The 19,593-nt window shown below is 37.0% G+C and overlaps 1 protein-coding gene across 1 annotated transcript; it reads left to right on the plus strand.

The window, feature by feature from the left end:
- The first annotated feature begins 4,067 nt into the window (after positions 1-4,067).
- Positions 4,068-7,300, plus strand: LOC122649033 (lactoylglutathione lyase-like). Its single transcript, XM_043842383.1, has 4 exons — positions 4,068-4,229; positions 4,333-4,563; positions 6,269-6,344; positions 7,024-7,300. Exons 1-4 carry the CDS (start codon positions 4,146-4,148, stop codon positions 7,065-7,067), a joined length of 435 nt encoding a protein of 144 aa, XP_043698318.1. The 5' UTR covers positions 4,068-4,145; the 3' UTR covers positions 7,068-7,300.
- The last annotated feature ends 12,293 nt before the right edge of the window (positions 7,301-19,593 follow it).

The following is a 19,593-nucleotide window of genomic DNA, read 5'->3' on the forward strand; positions in this document are numbered from 1 at the left end:
GAGTCCAATTCCAAACAAGTTTTTAAGGGACACAGACTAGATAAGAATTTTTTATCCAGCAAACGAGAGGAAATTGACTTTCCAAGTTGAGAGTTTGGATTTAATTCTGTCAACCATAATTTTTAGGTTCTTATGTTTAGATCTGGAGTGACAAAGTTTAGTACCTAGTTGAGAGAATAGTACCTAGATGAGAGAATTTGGGGACATTTCCCTCATATGCAAAAGGTCACAAAGCTGTTTTTTCACAGGATTTTCAACATTTTTGCTAAAAAAGACTTCACTCTTGTATTCTCATGCAACCCTCACAATCCTACGCAATCATGCACCCTCTCAATAGTCCTAGATTTTTCAACCTTTCTTTTTCAATGACACTAAAACTTGACATGTGGATAAGGGACCTTGAGTACGTTTATTTCTCTACAAATTTACATTTTAGACATATTTATGGGAAAATTGAATAGTTTTTTTTTTTTTTTTTGGTAAAGTGGGAAAATTGAATAATTAAAGGGCTTTCATAGATTTTTCTCTCACATAGGAATGTCTATTGGCTTTCAAATTGTGTGAATGTATTACCTCCATGGTTAAAAGTGCAAAAAATATGGGTTGATTTTTAGACATTGTCATGTGTGGAGTAATGCTTTTAAATTACTTGAAATACTTGCACCTTAAAATTAAAGACCATTGGAGATAAAAGATAAATTTATTGGATCATTTTGTGTGATTAGCATTTTGCGTTAAGGAACTCGGATCTCATTAATACTCTCTCTGGAGGGAAATAAAGGAAAGAGAAGTGAAATTAAATCAAATCTGATTTTTTTTTTTTTTTTTGGTAATAGTTACCTAACATGATTGTTTCATTAATTTAATAGTATTTCAAATTTATTTTTAAATTTTACTTACTTTGCAATCAAATCCCTTATATTTGAAAAGTAAATATATTTATATCTGAAAAACAAGGGCGGTAATGACTTTTCTTATGTTCTTGCAGAGATCATTGGTAGTGAAGACATAATTTTTGGCAAGTAGAGATATATGTTATAAGGTTGGAAGGTTTCTTTCCCAAAATTTGTATCCTTGAAATTCTATCAATGCAAAATCTACATTATCATGGTTGACAAGGAAAGAAAATACCAAAATTAATTAGAGGAAGTTATGATTAATTGCCATTTTATTTAATGTTTTTTTTTGTGAGAATGTTCTCAATAATTTTGAAAAGCAACATTGACTGAGTTGAATTCTATATTCTCATTCTACTTCAAGGGAGTAAAATCATCATCTTCTTCTTTTCTTCTTTTGTTTGTGTGTGTGTGCGTGTGAGTGTGTGGGGGGGGGGGGGGGGGGGGGGCGGTAGGGGTGAACATGATTCACATACAAGTAGATAATTGTAAAAAATGGTGATGAGAGTTACGAAATCATCATTTCATAATAAATATTCACCGAAAGGTTCTAGTGGGGAGACTTTGCTAATGTTATTGCATGGTCGTGTATACACTTGACTAGTGCTCTATCTTTCCATTCATCCTCATTGACTGTTAAAGTCACAATTGGATGCATACATAGCTGTGCACAAAATCTTTCATCCTTTTGTTAACATTAGACACTTTTGTGTCACCCGACATTATCCATGAGAGAATATTTTTGTTTTGTTTTCAAGTTTATTCGGATTGGTGATCCACTAGTGACTATGCAGCATGGTTTTGAGCAATTATATTTTGGTAGTTTTAAAATATGGCTTGATAGAGCTCTTATTGTTGTTTTTTGGTTAGTGTAAGGTATATTTGTACCACCTTACATCATCCATGAGAGAATACTTTTGTTTTACTTTTAAGTTTGGATGCATCTTGTTGTAACCAAAGTGGCGGCATGAACTCTAACTTTGGCGGCATGGCGGCATGATTCCTAACCTTATTTTCAGGGATATAAAATTTTGAAAATTATTTGAAAGTAATGTAATGTTACATCAGTGTCGTTATCATGTAAAATTTTCAAGTACACATGAAAAGTGGCACGATTTTATCTCATTAAAAAACAAAATATGTTACAATAAAGGATTAAAAAAAGGGCAAGTGGTAATTCTAAAATAGTGATGGCAGAGCTTCAGTCAATATGAGTCATTGATCTAATAGTACGTAATCTAAACTGTCGATAAATTTACCTTTCCATTAAACTATTATCGGTTGTTACAGACACAGCCGGTTATTTACCCCATAATTCCCAGCCTCGCAATTCCCCATCGCGCAACACCTCTGCAACCCCACCACCGCCTCCGCCCAGCTCCACCCTCCCCTGTCCCCGCGATGACCCCCTGTTCCGCTCTACCCTACACCCTACCTGCGGTGCCTTATCCCGCAACCCCATCCCACCAACTTCCCCCTTTCTTACCTCACTTGCAAATCCACCCCAACAGCTCACCAACCGCGAGCCATCTCGCATTACCCGTCGCACCCATAGCACCCTTCCCCACCTGGTGGTTTAGTTGATGTTGTTCGAACCGTCTAATCCTTAAACTTGGTCTGAGTCACCTGACCAAAGTCATTGGTAAGTATCAATTTCTTAAACCTCTGCAGAAGTGTTCAATCTTAGGATTGATAAACTTGAGTTAGAGGTTCGAAATTCAAATTACAGCAGTCGATTTGAAACCCTAACTTCTTGATCTTTAAGGCATCACTAAAAGAGAGAAAGAAACCCTACCCATTTAATTGTAAGACCGACAACAATCTCAAAATAAATCAGGGAAGGAACATTACAGCATCACCACAATGGAATGATTCTTAAACTAATTAAAAAAGGGAAAAATAATAAAATTAGATTTGATTTTGGTTAGTTTTTTAAGGAAGAATTAGGCACTAGAGAGCCTTTTGGTTTGGGTATCACCATATGTGGGGTTGCAGAGGTGTTGCGCGTTAGTTCCGCTGCAACCGGCAGAAGAGGAGGAGACGGAGACGAATAAGAAAAGAGTAACATTGCCATGATGATGAGAAGTGACGATGATAAAGCTCGGTTCAGATTCCCTTTCGAGGGCGACTGACTGATCTCTGCAATTCTACTTCAATGGTGACGGGCCATGGCTGAGGCGGTGACTGAGACAATAAAGACGGTGCAGACCAGTGGTAGGTTGCAGCGGCTGCTGCAAGTGGTGGGTATCTAGCCAAATTCCTGAAGAGGAAAGAGAAAGAATGGCAAGTGCGATGCTGGAGCTACGATTTGTTCTCCGACGGAGAAAGACGAGTAGGAGGTCACAGCTAAGGTTCATCCAAACAGACGGTGGGAGGGTATTACCAAAACATCAAGTAGTCGGTTGCAACCAATGAACGACTCTGATTAACTATTACCATATCAACAGCTCATATAAGCCTTGAAGTAGATCAATGGCTGGTATTAAATGTTGCGCTGCTAGCACTATTTTAGAATGGCAGTGCTTGAGTGCTGCGACCTTTTGGCCTTAAAAAAAATAGGATTACAACTTCTTTTTTCACCAACTTTGGTTACAACAAGAATCTTTCCTTCAAATTTTTAAATGGAAAAAAAATTCTTTATCGGGAGAGAGTATGTTAGCATCTTCTATATCCTTCTCTCCTCTTCACATTAAATCACTTTGGCCTCTTCTATACGACAACGATATCATTCCGTCACACCTCATTGATGCACTCTCCTATGCTGCTTGCTCAGAGAACCCTCTCCCAATTTTTATTTCAAGAATTGGATTAGTTAGTTATGTGATCCGCTAGTGACTAATCACCATGATTTTGAGCCACTTTCAAAAAAAAAATGGAATCGGTCGAATCGGCTATGAATAATTCGGCCGATTCTGACCCATCTGACCAGATTTTGGAAGATTCGGATCGAAATCGACATTGACAGATTCGATCCCCGATTCCAATTTTCACAACACTGCCTGATAGAGAGAGCTCGTCCAAGATCCAAAAGATTGCATGCATGAGACGTGTTATAATTGTTTTGTTTCCATTTGTACAAATTGAAGATTCCACTTTAATGGACATTAATAATCTTTCCCCAACAAAGATCCTCCTTGGAAGTTATCTAGAACAGGCAAGAAACCAAGTAGTTAGTCCCTATAAATTCCATTCTGGTTCACTGAGATAGTCCGAAAGTGTAAAGAAAGCCAGAGAAAAGAAAGAGGAAAAATGGCAGCAGCGAAAGGAGTATTTCTACATCATATAGCTAGGGAAACATCAGACCTAAAGCGCCTAGCTAAATTCTATCAGGAGGTACTTCTTGCTTTAAACTTCTTTCTTTCTTTTCTCTGTAGATTTAGAGGAAATTCCCCAATTTTACTGGGGTTTCTTTTTCTTCTGAAATTTCTTGGTGCAGGTAATAGGATTTGAGGTGATCGAAAGCCCTAAGTTTAGTGAATTTGAGGTGGTCTGGTTGAGGGTTCCCCCTGCTTTCTCTCTACACCTCATTGAGAGGAACCCGGAGTCGAGGCTCCCAGAAGGACCTTTGAGCTCCACGGAGCCGATCGCAGACCCCAAAAATCTCCCAAGAGGTCATCATATCTGTTTTGCCGTTTCCAACTTTGATTCCTTCGTTCAAACCCTGAAGGTAACTCTTCTTTTCCTTCTCCCTTTCGGTTCTCTTTATTTCATGCGGAAAACTGCGGAAGATTTATGTAGTTTGTTCCTGGGATTGTATCCATCTGAGGATTAATGTAATGGGTTGACCCAGCTAGTTTAGAATTTCATATTCTTTATTAGCAATGCGAGGATTGCCCTCCCCCTCTTTTATTCCTTAATACATGGTTCTAAAATGGCTTTCTGATTCTGTTCGGCATTCGATAGATGGATGATTCTATTAGGTGAGCTTGTTAATTTCTGATTGTGATTACCTTTTCTTCTTTGTGGAGTGTACTTCTTCAGTTGCGACTCTTAGAGATCACAATATTGAAACTTTCTCGGATAAAATTAGATTGCCGAGATTGGAGATAGTAAGCCTATTATTAGGAGGCTTGTCTTCTGAAGATAATAAGCCAATTAGGGGACCTGACATCTCTTTGCAAGCTCTCGATTTCAGGAGGTGAAATGAGAACATTCAACGAAATTTGGGTAGATCATGCCGTGTAAGCTCCATTTGGTACAAGGAAATTAAAGGAAAGGGAAATGAATTCAATTGAATACTAAAATAAAAATTTTAATAATCATCACCTCACATGAGGTGTAATTAGCTCAAATTCCTTTGATTTGAAAAATAAAATAAAATTTACTTTTTAAAATTATATTTACCACATATGATGAGAGTTTTAAATAGGTTTCACAATCATGATTACAAAACTTTCCTTTTTCTTTTCAAAGACGATTTCACTTCCCTTTACCAAATGGATCTGTAGGGAAAGTTGAAAGTATCGCAATCAGCTGGGAGCCTAGCTGCATTTGGTTCTATGAAGCTCAGTTTTGATGCATGCACACTAGCTAATTATTTATGAAAGCAGGGTTGGATTTTGGATCAATCATCTGGGTCAAATGGTTTTTGGAGCAATGATTGCATCAATGGGGTTTATGTATCAAGTGTTGATTTCTGATGTAACTATGAATGCTCTGATTCAATGAATCACCTACGTGGATTGATGGACTAAGTTCTTCATCCTTCATTTGGTAATAAGCATTGCATTGGATTGGATGGGATATTTTACAACTCTTGCAAGGACAAGGATTGTGGAAATCAATGTAATGTTATAACATTGCAACCTATCTTTAGTCCCTCCTCAAGTTCTATTTGCAGCAGATAGGTTGGGCCAGTTTGATAGATGGGATTGTGTTGCTGCCAGTGCATTTGTACTGTTTATTGTTTCTACATCATGTTTTTGTTCTAGAAAATTGGTGACTTGAGAACACTCAGTCCACATATTCTGCAGTTGAATTTGTGGAGAAAGATCCCAAGTATGTGAAAGGCCTTTCTGGCTGTTATTGGTCCTTATTAGAATGAAGTGAAAGTGAAGTAAAATAAAATAACTTTTTGCCTTACTTTCAATCAAAGGCTACATTGAAAAGCTCCTTTCTATTTTTTTCATTTCACTTTACTAATGAAAAATTTCTCACTTCGTGTCCCTTCGCTTTAATTCTAACCAAACAGGGCTCAAGCAATTTGACTTTTTTTCCTGCTTTTTTGTACTTGCGGATAATATTCTGATCTGGCATATCCCTCCCTCTAGCTCCTCTAATTTTCAGGGTAGAAGCACTTTAACTATTGGATGTATCATTTGTTTGTATCTATTTGCTAGACAGATTTAGCTGAATTAAAACTGGTCTTGCAGGAAAAAGGAGTTGAAGTCTTTCAGAAGACCCAGCCCGATGGGAAAACAAAGCAAGTATTCTTTTTTGACCCAGATGGTAAGCTTTCTTGATCATGGATCCTTCTAGTACATCTCCCCTATTTAATTACTATGTTTTATTATGTATTGGAACCAGTTTAAACTTAAAATTATTGGGGAGGGGTGCCAATAGTATTTTATTGGCTTTATTTAGTTGTCTAGAGATATAGGAGCTATTTGATGGAAACCAGTGGAAATTTTGAGCCACTCAAATCTGTTTTTACCCAGAAAACTCAAGTGTTCAAGTGTTCTATATCAGAAAAATGTGTATGTAAGCAGGAAGACTGTCTTGAACCCTGCCCTCTTTTTTGGTTGTCTCGGTACTCTATAATTAGGATGGGTTTCACCAGTACAACACCTGATATTGCTCAACCTGAACCACTTTGCCCTATTGAAACATGCATGATCCTCGCCAATCTTACAAGGTATGTGAAACAGTGTACCCGTAGGCATGACAGATGGGATATGTTCCCGGGGTTTTTCAAACACCATACTTAACATGATCTGATAAGAGTCATAGTATAACTTAACCATTAGGTGCAGGGGCTGTGCACCAGGTCAAACTTAAAACTGCCTCATTGCCATCCCATGTGATGCCTATCTATGGTCGATTCCAGTGCAGCCCAACAGGATTGATTTGTTCTTATTTTTCCCCCTGTTTGGTTAATCTGCAAAATCTTTTCGCCATTTTTGTGTAGGTAACGGCCTGGAAGTTGGGAGCTGGGAGGCTCCAAAGATATGAGAGCTGAAGCTGTATATTTGGTACATACCAAACCCAAGTACACATTTGCGTAGATGAAAGTATTACTGTCTATGTAAACAAACTGGTTGTAATCAGCTTTCTTATGTGAACTTATGTATACTTTTAGTGATTTAGATCTGTTTTTTTGCGGCTGTGGCTGTTTATCCACTGTAACCAATTAAACCCACACTAATGGGTAATAAATGATTATGCTCCAAGCCGAGGCAGGGGAACAGGGGAAAATTATGAGATCAGTTCATGGAGAAAGTGGAAAAGAAAGTTTTCTTTCTTGCTTTTATTTTTTTTTTTTACTTTTTTATTAATCTATGGGTTAAAATATCAATTTCTTTTTTCATAAAAAGAATTTTAATGTCTTCTTTTGAAGATATTTGGGTATTAAGAAAAAAGAAAATATTCGAGACAGAAAAACAGGGTAGATGATGATAATAAGGTTGCGCTCAATCTCTGAATTCAGATGTTTGTTTGAGCTAAAAACAAGGGAAAATTTCTCACTTCCCTATACTTATCTTATACTTGCTCAAACTTCCTTACTCACGTTTTCTTTTCTGATTTCTCTAGCTCTCTTTCTCTCCTACTAATTCCAAATTCTTAAATTACCTCTGTTCCTCTCCCTAGCTTCCCCACCCACAGGCCACAGCCCCCTCCGATGGCATCCCACTATTGCAACATCTCTCCGGTGTCTCTCCACACTCTCTGCCCCACCACCATCTTTCACCCCCACCTTCCTCTTTACCGTTAACCATCCCCTCTCTGCAACTCTTGCCCAATCTCCTCTGCGCAATTGAACCTGGGTTGTTGTGAAGCCCAAATGAAGAGCTCATGACGGGCCTTTATGTCATTGAGGTTCATTAAGGGTTTGTTTGCTGACTGCTTTTTGATTCCTTAGGCAACCTTCTCCTCACCAATCTCAGTGACGTGTAACTGGAATGCAAAGAATAGAAGATAGCAATTAGGGAAAAGGAAAATGCTTGCAGGTAATTTGGTACTTGCTTTTAACTGGGTTTGAGCCAAGAGGCTTAAGTTCTTAACGGTGTTATCATTCGGATGAGAATTGCAACCATGGTTGCAAGGTAAAGGGTTCCCTGCGCTTACCCCATTTTTCTCCAAGTTGGAATCAATTTTGAAACTGAGGTTCTACAGAGGAAACAAATAATGGAATATTGTGATGGATGGAATTGGATTCCGCACAAGTCATAAATGAAAAGGCTGTAATGAAAATTTTGAAAGAAACTAAAAATGGGGCCAAATGAAGCAGGATACCTTTCTTTAGGGTTACTAGCTGTTGTTGAATTAGAATTGTTGGTAGACCAAGTTACATTAGGAGGTGGGAGGTTATATAAGTTGTAAGACATAGTTGAAGCTTTATTATTTTGTGTGCCTGTGAAACAAAGAAGCCAGAACTTCCCTTTTAGTTACAATCTTTAGATTGTGAAGAAGATTTGCAGCAAATCAAAGGAGGCAGCAAGCACATTGCAGAGTTAGTAAGATGTTTGGGATGATGCTGTTAGGGTTTTGGATTTAAGCACAAGGTTGCTTAAAACAATACACCCTGCATATCAAGTTTTGGAATAAACAGATTGTTGCCTCCAGCTAGTATTTATAGGAAAGATTAGGGTTTTAGGTTAGATGGGCTCTATCTAGTGGGGCTCACTACAACCTGATTCCTTATTCTAGTAGACTTATATTAGAACGTATATTAGGGTATGGAATATACCCAACAATCTCCTCCTATGTTCTACATATAGTCAACACCAAGAATAGATAAACATTGTTCAAATGAAATATTGAATCAAATAAACAGAATATTTAAAACTTTAACGGATCATAAAGTAAACTTCAAGAAATAAAAACCTTTGAGTTTTAGATCGAATTGAAACACAAACATCTAGAAGTTCCACATGCAAGTGAACTAATTAAAAAAGAAAATAAAAAGATCCTTGCAATCCTTAATGACTTTACTCATCAAGTAAGTCATCATCATCGAGATCCAAATTTAAACGTTCTCCTCCATCTTTGTCATCCTCTGTAATTTATCAAATATGAATTTTGTAAGAAAAATGAATTCAATCATTTGCAAAAAGATATAAGAATATCTAGTTCAACAAGAAGAACTTAGTACAATTCATATAATGGCTGAAAATGAATCAAAATTCAAATAACAAGCATTATCGTCAAGTTTCTATACAAGAACAAGACCCTATATAGTCTCTTTCATAAGGACCATATCATGTTTCCTTTTGGAATATTATAATCGTCATAGCAATCATAGATGTTGTATCATCAAGTTTTGAATGACACATCATACTATGAAGGACTGGAAGACAAGCATAATATCAACGAAACATATCAAAACAAATTTTCATATTTCTTTGTGGAATAATAAAGCAAGGAAACAACATATAGAAATTTGCTACACCATCAGTTTTGGAATGGTTTTACAAACCTCCATACTTAGTAATCTTACCAAATTATCTGAAATATGTAAAATTGTCACAAATGCTTATTATGGCTAGATGATATTCGAATAATTCAAAATAACATAGGATTAGATTAAGACCTGTCTAAAAGGTCTTTAATCCCATTTCCCTCGTAGTTTTGAATGTTCAATCTTTGTTCAGTCCCTTTGTAAGAGCATCTACCATATTATCCTTTGATTGCACGACAATCAAAGTGATGATTCCGTGTTCTGTCAGATAATTCAGCATGACCTGTTTCAGCCTGATATGCCTCCTCTTTCTATTAAAGAGTGAGTTATTAACTATTATTTTTGTAGCTTGATTATCACAGAATATAGATAGAGAGTTTAACTTCAAATTTCTCAATAGAATATTCATAATCAGATCTTTGATCCACTTGACTTCATCTCCTGCAGAAGCTAGAGCAACAAGTTTCAATTCCATAGATGACAGAGCAATATAAGTCTATCTCTTGGATTTTCATGCAACAGCTGCTCCACCCAGTGTAAAGACATATCCATTGATAGATTTACTGTCTCCCAAATCTAAGTAGCACGATGCATCAGAATATTCTTCTAAAATTGGAGGATGTCAAGCATAGTGTAAGGCATACCATAGAGTACCCTTAAGGTATCTCATGAGTCTCATTAAAGCATCCCAATGCTCTTTGCCAGGGTTACTAGTGAATCGACTTAGTATGCCTATCGTAAAGGCTATGTTTGGTCTAGTACAACTCATTGTATATATGAGACTACCAATCAGTCTAGAATAATCCAACTGATTCACAGTGTCACCTGTAATAGGTTTCAGTCGTTTGGTATAGTCATAAGGTGTCTCAATCGGTTTGCAATCACTGTATCCCTATGTGGAAAGTAGTTTCTCAATGTAATGACTCTAGCTAAGAGTGATCCCTTGCCTATAGAACTTACTGTCATACCAAGAATGGTGTCTACTACACCAAGATCTTTTATGTCGAATTCTTTGGACAATGTTGTTTTAATGTCACTCACTACAGAATGATCAGAATCAAGAATCAACATGTCGTCTAGATACAAACAAATAATCGTAACCTTATTTGACACAAACCGAAAGTAAAGGCATTTATCCCAGTTACTGGTATGAAAACCAAAGCTCTTTACTGTTCTGTCAAACTTCGAAAAATAATGCAATAACTTTGCAAAAGGCAAAGCCCAAAATGACATAACCAAATGATTATTTAGCCAATGATGGATTTCACACCACGGAATGAATCGAGGAACTAAGGACGTTTTCAATACCGACAACAGCTTTTCATGCCACAATTTAGGTGCTTGTTTAAGACCATATAGAGATTTATTCAACTTACAAACTCTCTTTTCAAAACCTTTCATGACAAACCCTTCAGGTTGGTTCATGTAGATTTCTTCCATTAGGTCTCTATTAATGAAAGTCGTTTTCACATTCATTTGATGCATAACATAGTGCTCAATAGATGCCAAAGCAAGAAGAATCCTTATCGTAGCCAAGTGACGGACTGGTGAGTAGATATCAAAATAATCTATCCCATTAACTTGAGTATAGCCTTTAGCTACTAAGCGTGCTTTATACCTAGCTATAGATCCGTCAAGATTAAGTTTCTTATTCAAAACTCATTTACAACCTATCATTTTAGCCCTTGTAGGCAAATCAACGAGCTGCCAGGTCTTATTCTGCATTAAAGAGCTCATTTCTTCATCAATGACTTCTTTCTATAATAGTGAGTCCCTAGATCTCATCGCTTCCTTAACGTTGGATGGATCAGCCTCTAAATGGTAAGTCACAAAGTCCTCACCAAAATTCTTGGGTACTCGATCCCTAGTAGAAACACGTCTAGACTCTGATTCAGGGAGCATTATGGGATGAGTGTCAGAAACAATTGGTTCAGATTCCAAAGGTGATTCTGTAACCATTCCTGTCAAACCTGATAAGGTCATGCCTTTATCTTTGAGAAATTTATCTTCAAAAAATACAGCATCCCTAGATTCTATCACCACATTGGTTCAGAGATCTAAGAATCGGTCTACAGCATTGTTTTCTGCACATCCTAGATACACACAAGTGTTGGTTCTAGTTCCCACATTAGGTCTCCTAGGGTCTTGTATCCTTACATAAGCTATACAGCCCCAAGTTTTAAGAGTGTCAAATCTACAAAGATGGTTACGCCAAATTTCATAAGGAGTAGAAGTCAACTTAGAGTATGATAACCTATTTAGAATGTGATTGACAGTCAATACTGCTTCTCCTCAATAACAAGCAGGGTGACAGCTGTCAATAACATGGAGTTTAATATTTCTGTCAACGTCATGTTCTTACGTTCAGCTATGTCGTTTGATTGAGGCAAGTAAGGAACAATAGTTTCAAGTATTATGTCCTGAGAAGCACAAAATTCCTTGAACTCTGACAATTTATATTCTCATCCTCTATCACTTCTAAGTCTTTTAATTATTAAGTTCAACTGATTTTCTACTCGGTTCTTGAAAATTTTAAATTTTTCAAAAGCTTCATCTTTTGATTTTAACAGATAAATACGACAATACCTAGAAAAATCGTCTATAAAAGTAATTAAATACTTTCGACCACCTCTAGTAGTGAAACTTTTAAAATCACAAAGGTCAGAATGTAATAATTCAAGAAGTTGTGTACTCCTAGAAACCGAACGAAAAAGTTTTTTAATAATTTTGATTTGAGCATACACTTCACAGCTGTCAAATTTAATCGAAGTGTCTAATGGCAAATTATGAGTTTTAGCTAGTTTGAGCAATTTCCTATAATTCACATATCCTAATCTGCAATATAAGCAAATTTGAACTAACTTGATTAATTGTCTCATTTCTAAATTTAATTTATACATGTCATTGACTAAATTAGTACAACCAAAATAATGAGAGTTAACAGACAAAGTTACTCTACCACCATGAAAAGAAATACATATGCCAGAATCACATAATAGGCTAAGTGAAATTAAATTCTTTCCAAAATCAGAAACTACTTTAACATCTTTCAAAATTGAAGTCTTACCTGAAGACAAGACCAGATGTACAGTTCCTTTCTGAGTCACATCCACTGATGCTCCATTGGGAACTGTAACCGTCTCTACTACTTTGGCTTTGTCAATAAGCAAATTCCTGTTGTTGCACACATGACAGGTTACTTCAGAATCCAACCACCAATCTGAAGAAGATCTGGCCTCACCCTTTCCAACCATGGCAACAAAATTTGTAGGCTCAGTCTTATCCACCATCATGTGGACTTCCTTCTTTGGTGTGTCAAAATCTCCATTTTTAGGTGTCTACACTCAAATGCATAGTGACCCCACTTACCATAGTTGTGGAACTTGCCTTTCTTTTTTAAAGTAGTCTTTTTGGCCTCCAACTGCTTTGGTTTACTTTTAGGTGGCTTGGATTTCTTAAGAAATTTCTTAGGATGTGTAACCATGTTAGCAGCTGACTGTTGTTGTTTAACCATCTCCAAGTTATTCCTAGCCCTATTCTCATCTTCGATTCTAATAAATCGCTTGAAATCATCTAACCCCTCTTGCACTTTCTTTCTATACATCTCAGTTTTAAAAGAATGCCAACTCAAAGGTAATTTAAAAATAATAGCTCCAACTAGGAATACATCACAAACAGGTATTTTTTCTAGGTTTAATTTAGACTGTAAATTCTCAAGATCAGTTACTTGAGGGAGGATTGCCTTGTCTTCCTGAAATTTGAAGTCTATGAACTTATCTATCAAGTGACCTTTGAATAGTTCCTCCTCCTTCTTAAATTGGGCGTCTAAAGTATCCCAGATCTCCTTTGTAGTTTTAAAATTTACCGTAAGTTTCTGTAAGTCTATCTGACAAGAAATTCAGCAAAATAATCTTTGCAAAAGTCTTCATCACTAACCCATTGAGATTCTTCAATATCAATGCAGTCTTTGAAAGTACTCATTATAGTATAGAACACATTCAAATAGTTTAGACCAAACTGAGTCTTTCGTTTCCATGCATTGAACTCAGATCCACTCAAAGTTTTCAATTTGATCATCTCAAATGGAACGACATGTTTCTCCATCTCAAGATTGCTATATATTTTTATTAAAAAAAAATATTTAAAGCAGAACAATCACACCTGGTGAGAGGAGAAGTGGATGATACGATAGATCAGACACAGCTGCTGGGGATCTGATTTTGTTTGGCGTTGGCGCTGGTCATTGGCAGCTGGTGCTGGTCGCTAATGGTGACCGAACCCAAAACCTTGACAAAAGCTTGGTTAACAAAAGAAGATTTTCCTTTCTGTCTTCTTCTTCTTCTTCTTCTTTTTTTTTTTTTTTTTTTTTTTTTAAACAATCAAATCAAAAGAGTTGAAGACAAAACACTAAACTGATTTCTGTAGAAACGTGAGAGCAACCCATCACAAACAAAAAATGTGATTTCTCAAGAAGCGTGAGAGCAATCTTTCACAAACCAAAAATGTGATTTCTCAAAAAATGTGAGAGCAACCCTTCACAAACCAAAAAACTTTACTAAAAGCTCTCTGACAAGACAAGGAACAGCAGACTTCCTTCTTTTTGGTTTTTTTTTAATCAATCAAAAGCTTTGAAAGGAGCTTTCTGACAATAGAAAAGGCTGCAAACTTCCTTTTTGACTAAGGCTTTTGATAAAACCAAAGAGTTGAGAAAACCTTTTGACAAATAAAGGCTTTGCAGATTGTTAAAGCTTCTGAAATCCAAAGTCGATCGCACAAGCAAAGCCAGAAACAAGATTCTGAAACCCAAAATCGATTGCACAAGCAAAACCAGAAATGAGATTCCGAAATCCAAAGCTTGATCGCACAAGCAAAGCCAGAAACGAGATTCCAAAATCCAAAGCCGATCGCACAAGCAAAAAATTTTTTTTATTACTTTAAGATTGTTAGGGTTTTGGGTTTAAGCACAAGGTTGCTTAAAACAATACACCTTGCATATCAAGTTTTGGAATAAACAGGTTGCTGCCTCCAACTAGTATTTATAGGAAAGACTAGGGTTTTAGGATAGATGTACTCTATTCAGTGGGGCCCACCACAGCCTGATTCCTTATTCTAGTAGACTTATATTAGAACATATATTAGGGTATAGAATGTACCCAACAGATGCGACCTCAAGGAGGTTTGTCCCAAACCCCTTGTACATTACAATAATTTTTAGTCCTGCCAATGATCAGTTTTTGCCTCAGGATCCGTCACAAAGAAGGCAACAAAGATCATATGTTATCATGTGGTATCAGAGTGGGCTCCCAACCTGCTGTCCACATTTTGAAGTCGTCGGACTCTGCTAGCAACAACAATAGTCACTGGTCTTGTGTCTGCTAACCGCAATGGCTTTTGTTCATGGCCATTTTGCTTCTCATTTTTGCAGGTCTTAAAAGATGTATATAAAACCTAAATATAAATTTTTTGCTTGTCTTTCAGGCTTTGGAGTCGCGAAGGATATTGATAGAAGGTGGGGTCGACCTCTGCTAATAGAGATTGTTGAGCCCACCTAGCTTTCTTCGTTGCCAATTCATTGGCTTTTGCCACCTCAGCATCCTTCTGATTCTCAAAAATCTTGACCTCTGCTAGGTCCAGTAGGTAGTCCTTTCTGTGACTTGAACCAATGATAAGGAACATGGGTCTGATACCAAATGTTAGGTACTTGACCTATGCCAAAAGCTCCAGAGCTGATGGAACGCGTTAAATCAAGCCCTTTATTAACCTATCCCATACTAGGCTGACCTAATCCTACGCCCATACACTAGATCGAGCCCCATTAGGCACATAACAACCTCTGTTTCAATTTTAAGCTCTTCCTTCTTTCCACATCCTTAGCTCTGCGTCAATATGATCCTCGTCTCTGTATCGATCTTCGTCATGTTCTTTAAAGTCTCGACGACATAAAGACACTCAAGAATAAGAACGTAGACTGGGATTTATTTTTTTTAATTTTTTTTTGGGGGGGGGGGGTTCATTCTAGAACAAGGTTAGTTCTTGAGAATTTTTCAAGATTCCACAACGAGAATGTACACCAAACTGTATTCTTGATGTTCTACAGTCCATTCTACTCTGAGAACATGTTTTGAGAACGCATACCAAATGAAGCCTATGAGAGCAGTTCATGAAAAAAGTAGAAAAGAAAATTTCTTCTTCTTAAAAAAATTGGGTTAAAATATGAAAGGTTTAATTTCTTATTTTAAAGATATTTGGGTATTAAAATAACAAGAATATTTTAAATAGAAAAACAAGTTAGATGATTCTTGAGTTTTATACCATAACCATCAGTAAGAACATGGCTTGAGTTTTCTCCCTCTAATTGGAGATGGGATCGTCTTTATTTTGAATTTGTATTGTGACAATGAAGATGCCCTCAATCTCCGAATTGAGGTGTTTGAGAGCATATAATCTATGGGCTAGGTGTACACTTGAAATCAAACTACAACTATTGATTTAATGCAAAAGTCTACTAGATGCCCACCTAGAATGCTATCTTCTTACTGGCACACCTAATTTTGCTACATGAAAGGATAATGTGGTTATTCTAACCATTCAATAGCTAAGAAAAAATTTGGTTACACCATATGTCAAATTTTAGACTAAAAAATCCATCATATACGTACTATGTATGTCAGTGCACCTCTCAATTCTCTACAACCATGCACGCCGTTGATTTTTCGATGGTTTGTTTTGTCACATGGCCATCTCCATTTGGGTTGAAATATAATATGTGGATAGGGGACCTTGGATTTATTTGTCCACAAATTTTCAACCCCATTGATCATTTGCATGGTGTGACTAGATGTCCTTTATTAAGATGTCATTCTACATGAACGTATGGAAAAATTGGGTTTATTAATTAAAGAGAAGGCGGCATGCCTAGCATTGTCATCCTTTCTCCTTTCTTTTTGGAAAAAACTCTTTACCTTTTTGTGTTCAGCCCTGTGATTGGTGTATGCCACTAAGTTACCAAAAGTTGGCGGCATACCCAACCGTCTCCCTTAATTAAATGTAATAAAAGATATATAATATGGTATAAACAATATATGTATATAAGGGGGCATGGTTCTGTGTGTGCAGTAGTCAAAGGGCTTCCATATGTTTTTTGTCACATAATGATGTCTATTGGCTTCCAAGTTGTGTGGATGTGTTATCTCCATGGTTAAGAGAAAATAAATATATGGGTTGAATTTCAACTCAATTCGAAATTATCATTTCTATTAAAAAAATTTGACCCACATGTTGGAGTAATATTGCTTCGATAATTACTTGAAAGGGGGGGGGGGAGCGCAGTGTCCACGTGTCCTCGACAGCTAATGCGAGTGCTCATGCTGGCATCTCAGGGGGCGGTCATTCCCCCCCCACCCCAACTGTGTTTGGGTGTGGCCCCTATGTCCCTCAAGAGAACTTTTCTCTTTTTCTTTTTCTTTTTTGAAATACTTGTACCATATTTGAAAAAAAAAAAACAAGAACCATTGGAAATACACAGGAAAAGCACAAAGAATATTAATTGGATCATCCTTGTGGAGGTTTTTTTTGGTAAAACATCCTTGTAGAGTTAACATTATCGTTAAGGCACTTGAATCCCATTACAACTTTTGGTTGGCGGAGGAGTTGTGGGGTGAAATGCTACAGTGTGGGAAAAAAGTCTCATAGTTTTTCCAAATTGTTCGAGAAATGAAGTGTTTGGATGTCTAGGTGAGGAAGTGAAAATTGTTACTTTCTTATCAACTCTATTGTATGTGTTTGTGTGCGTACGTGCATGCATGCAGAGGCAAGGATTCAGGTCGATTAACCAAACCTAATAAACCCTCCAAGGTCCAAATCCAAGGTAGACGCTGCCTTTGCAAGCTCTCCTCTTGCGACAACGTCGATACCAACGAGACCTTCGAACCTAGCTTCACTGGAATCATCGATTTTGATTATCCACTATAAAAACTCATGTCACCGCCCAAATTATAGCCTCTACTGGAAACCTTTATTTTCAACCCTACCTTCTCTAAAATCATAGACTTCGATTCTCCATCTGTAAAGAGTAATGTCATTGACACTATAGTCGTTGCTAGAAAGCCTTCCGAATCTATTTTTTTTTTTGAATGACTATTGATTTTGATTCTCCACATGCCAAAGCCAATCAAAGCGTCTCTGAAGGAGGTATCAAGATTAGGGATATTCTCTATGATTTGAGAGTGAAACTCCATTACTTTCCGATTAAGAAGAACAAATCTCTAAAGCCATTGAGAATTCGACTCTTTCGTGTGCAAATGAAGTGCCAAAGCACAATGAGAAGATTGACGATGTTGCAGAGTATTAGAGTGCTTCTTCCTCCTCTATCTCATTTAAAGTCAACCAAATAAAGGAAGGTGAAAAAAATACTAACTTTTTCTCAACTTACGTATCCCTAAGGCCCCGTTTGTTTGGAAGGGAAGGTGGTGTGGGATTATTGGGAATATGGGACCCACATGTTGGTGGGGTTTTGTTGGGGTGAAAATGTCAAGGTAAATTACCTTTCCAATGAACAATAATCAAAGTAGTATAGGGGTGAGATTTTGAAGTATCACAACTTATTGACAAAACATTTAATGATGTTCCATGAGCTATTGTTCACCACTCAAGAATAACAAAACAAGGTTGGGGTGGAATGGTAAATCAACTTCTTGTTGGTTTGATCCTTGGATACCAGGTGTCACAAGTAATCTTCCAACCCTAAACCCCCCTAAGCAATCATCTTTATCTTTAGTTAATGATTTCATGATTAACTCTTCTTGGAATTGGCATTTGTTGAACTCTTGGTTTGATTCTCAATCTGTTGATGGTATTCTTTAAATCAATATTTTCTGTTGTGATGATTCTTGGACTTGTTCTTTATCTAGCAATGGCAAATTCTCCACCAAATTAGCTGCTAAACAACTAACACCCTCTATATTGCCTAATCCTCTGATTAGCCAATGGTGGAATTTTTTTTGGAAACTCAACTTACATCTGCGATTTAAAATATTCTTTTGGCGTATCTTAAATGTAGGACTCCCTGTTAGATATTCGCTTTGGAAATGGATACATGTCGAGGCTTCATGTGTATTATGTGGCTTTCACAAGGAATCACTTTGGCATCTTTTTCTATCTTGTGATTGGACTAAGCGAATCTGGGCTTCTGGCCCCCTTGGATTGAGAACTGAGCACTTATCTGCTCCCTCGCTCATCTGTCTGTGTGCATCCCTTTTTGGCTCCAGGGCAATGAACAAATAATCTTTTCGTTGGTTTTTTTTCAATTTTTATTATAACTTGTTATTCTGTTTGTTCTGTACAAAACAAAGTCCTAAATGATGGTTTTAAGGCTGACCCTTTAATGGTCATCCATTTTGTTAATCGTTGGATCTCTGATCTAAATTTAACTCCCCCCTCAACTAACACATCCTTTTTTGATGCACACCCCACACCTCATCAACCTATACTTCACCACCTTCATGTTGATTCTCTCACTGACTTCACAATGGACTTGCCTGGTTTGTTGGTCGCAGGAGTTTTTTATCCCGAACTTGGAATAGCCAAGTGGACATCATCGATGTTCCTTAGCGGGAAAAGAATTAAAACCAGTTTCGATCGAACAGCTTCTAAGGATGAACTGGTGGCAGAGCTTTGTGGCATTCTACAAGGATGGAAGACAGCGGTTGTAGATCATATCAATTTAAAGGAGATATGGTGCTGCAACAAGACTCTTTTTGACCTTTTGTCTAGTCAGGACTTTACCTTGATACCGTGGAACAGTCTACCTTATTTTTTGGATCTTGCAAAACTTACTATACAAAACTTTTCTAACATATCCTTTAGGTGGTTCGATATTACCACACAACTGTACAACCCTTCTTGTTTTAACTAAACTAAATATATGAGCCTTTTTCATCAAAAAAAAAAAAAAAAAACACACAAGGTTGGGGTGGGATTTTGAAATGCCACATCAACATTTTCTCACCCTAATTCTCCCACCCCACTTAAGTCCCCTCTAAACAAACCAGGCCTAAGTGACCCATAATACAGGAGATTCAC

The sequence above is a fragment of the Telopea speciosissima genome, chromosome 1, assembly GCF_018873765.1.
Source record: "Telopea speciosissima isolate NSW1024214 ecotype Mountain lineage chromosome 1, Tspe_v1, whole genome shotgun sequence".
Classification (NCBI taxonomy): Eukaryota; Viridiplantae; Streptophyta; class Magnoliopsida; order Proteales; family Proteaceae; genus Telopea; species Telopea speciosissima.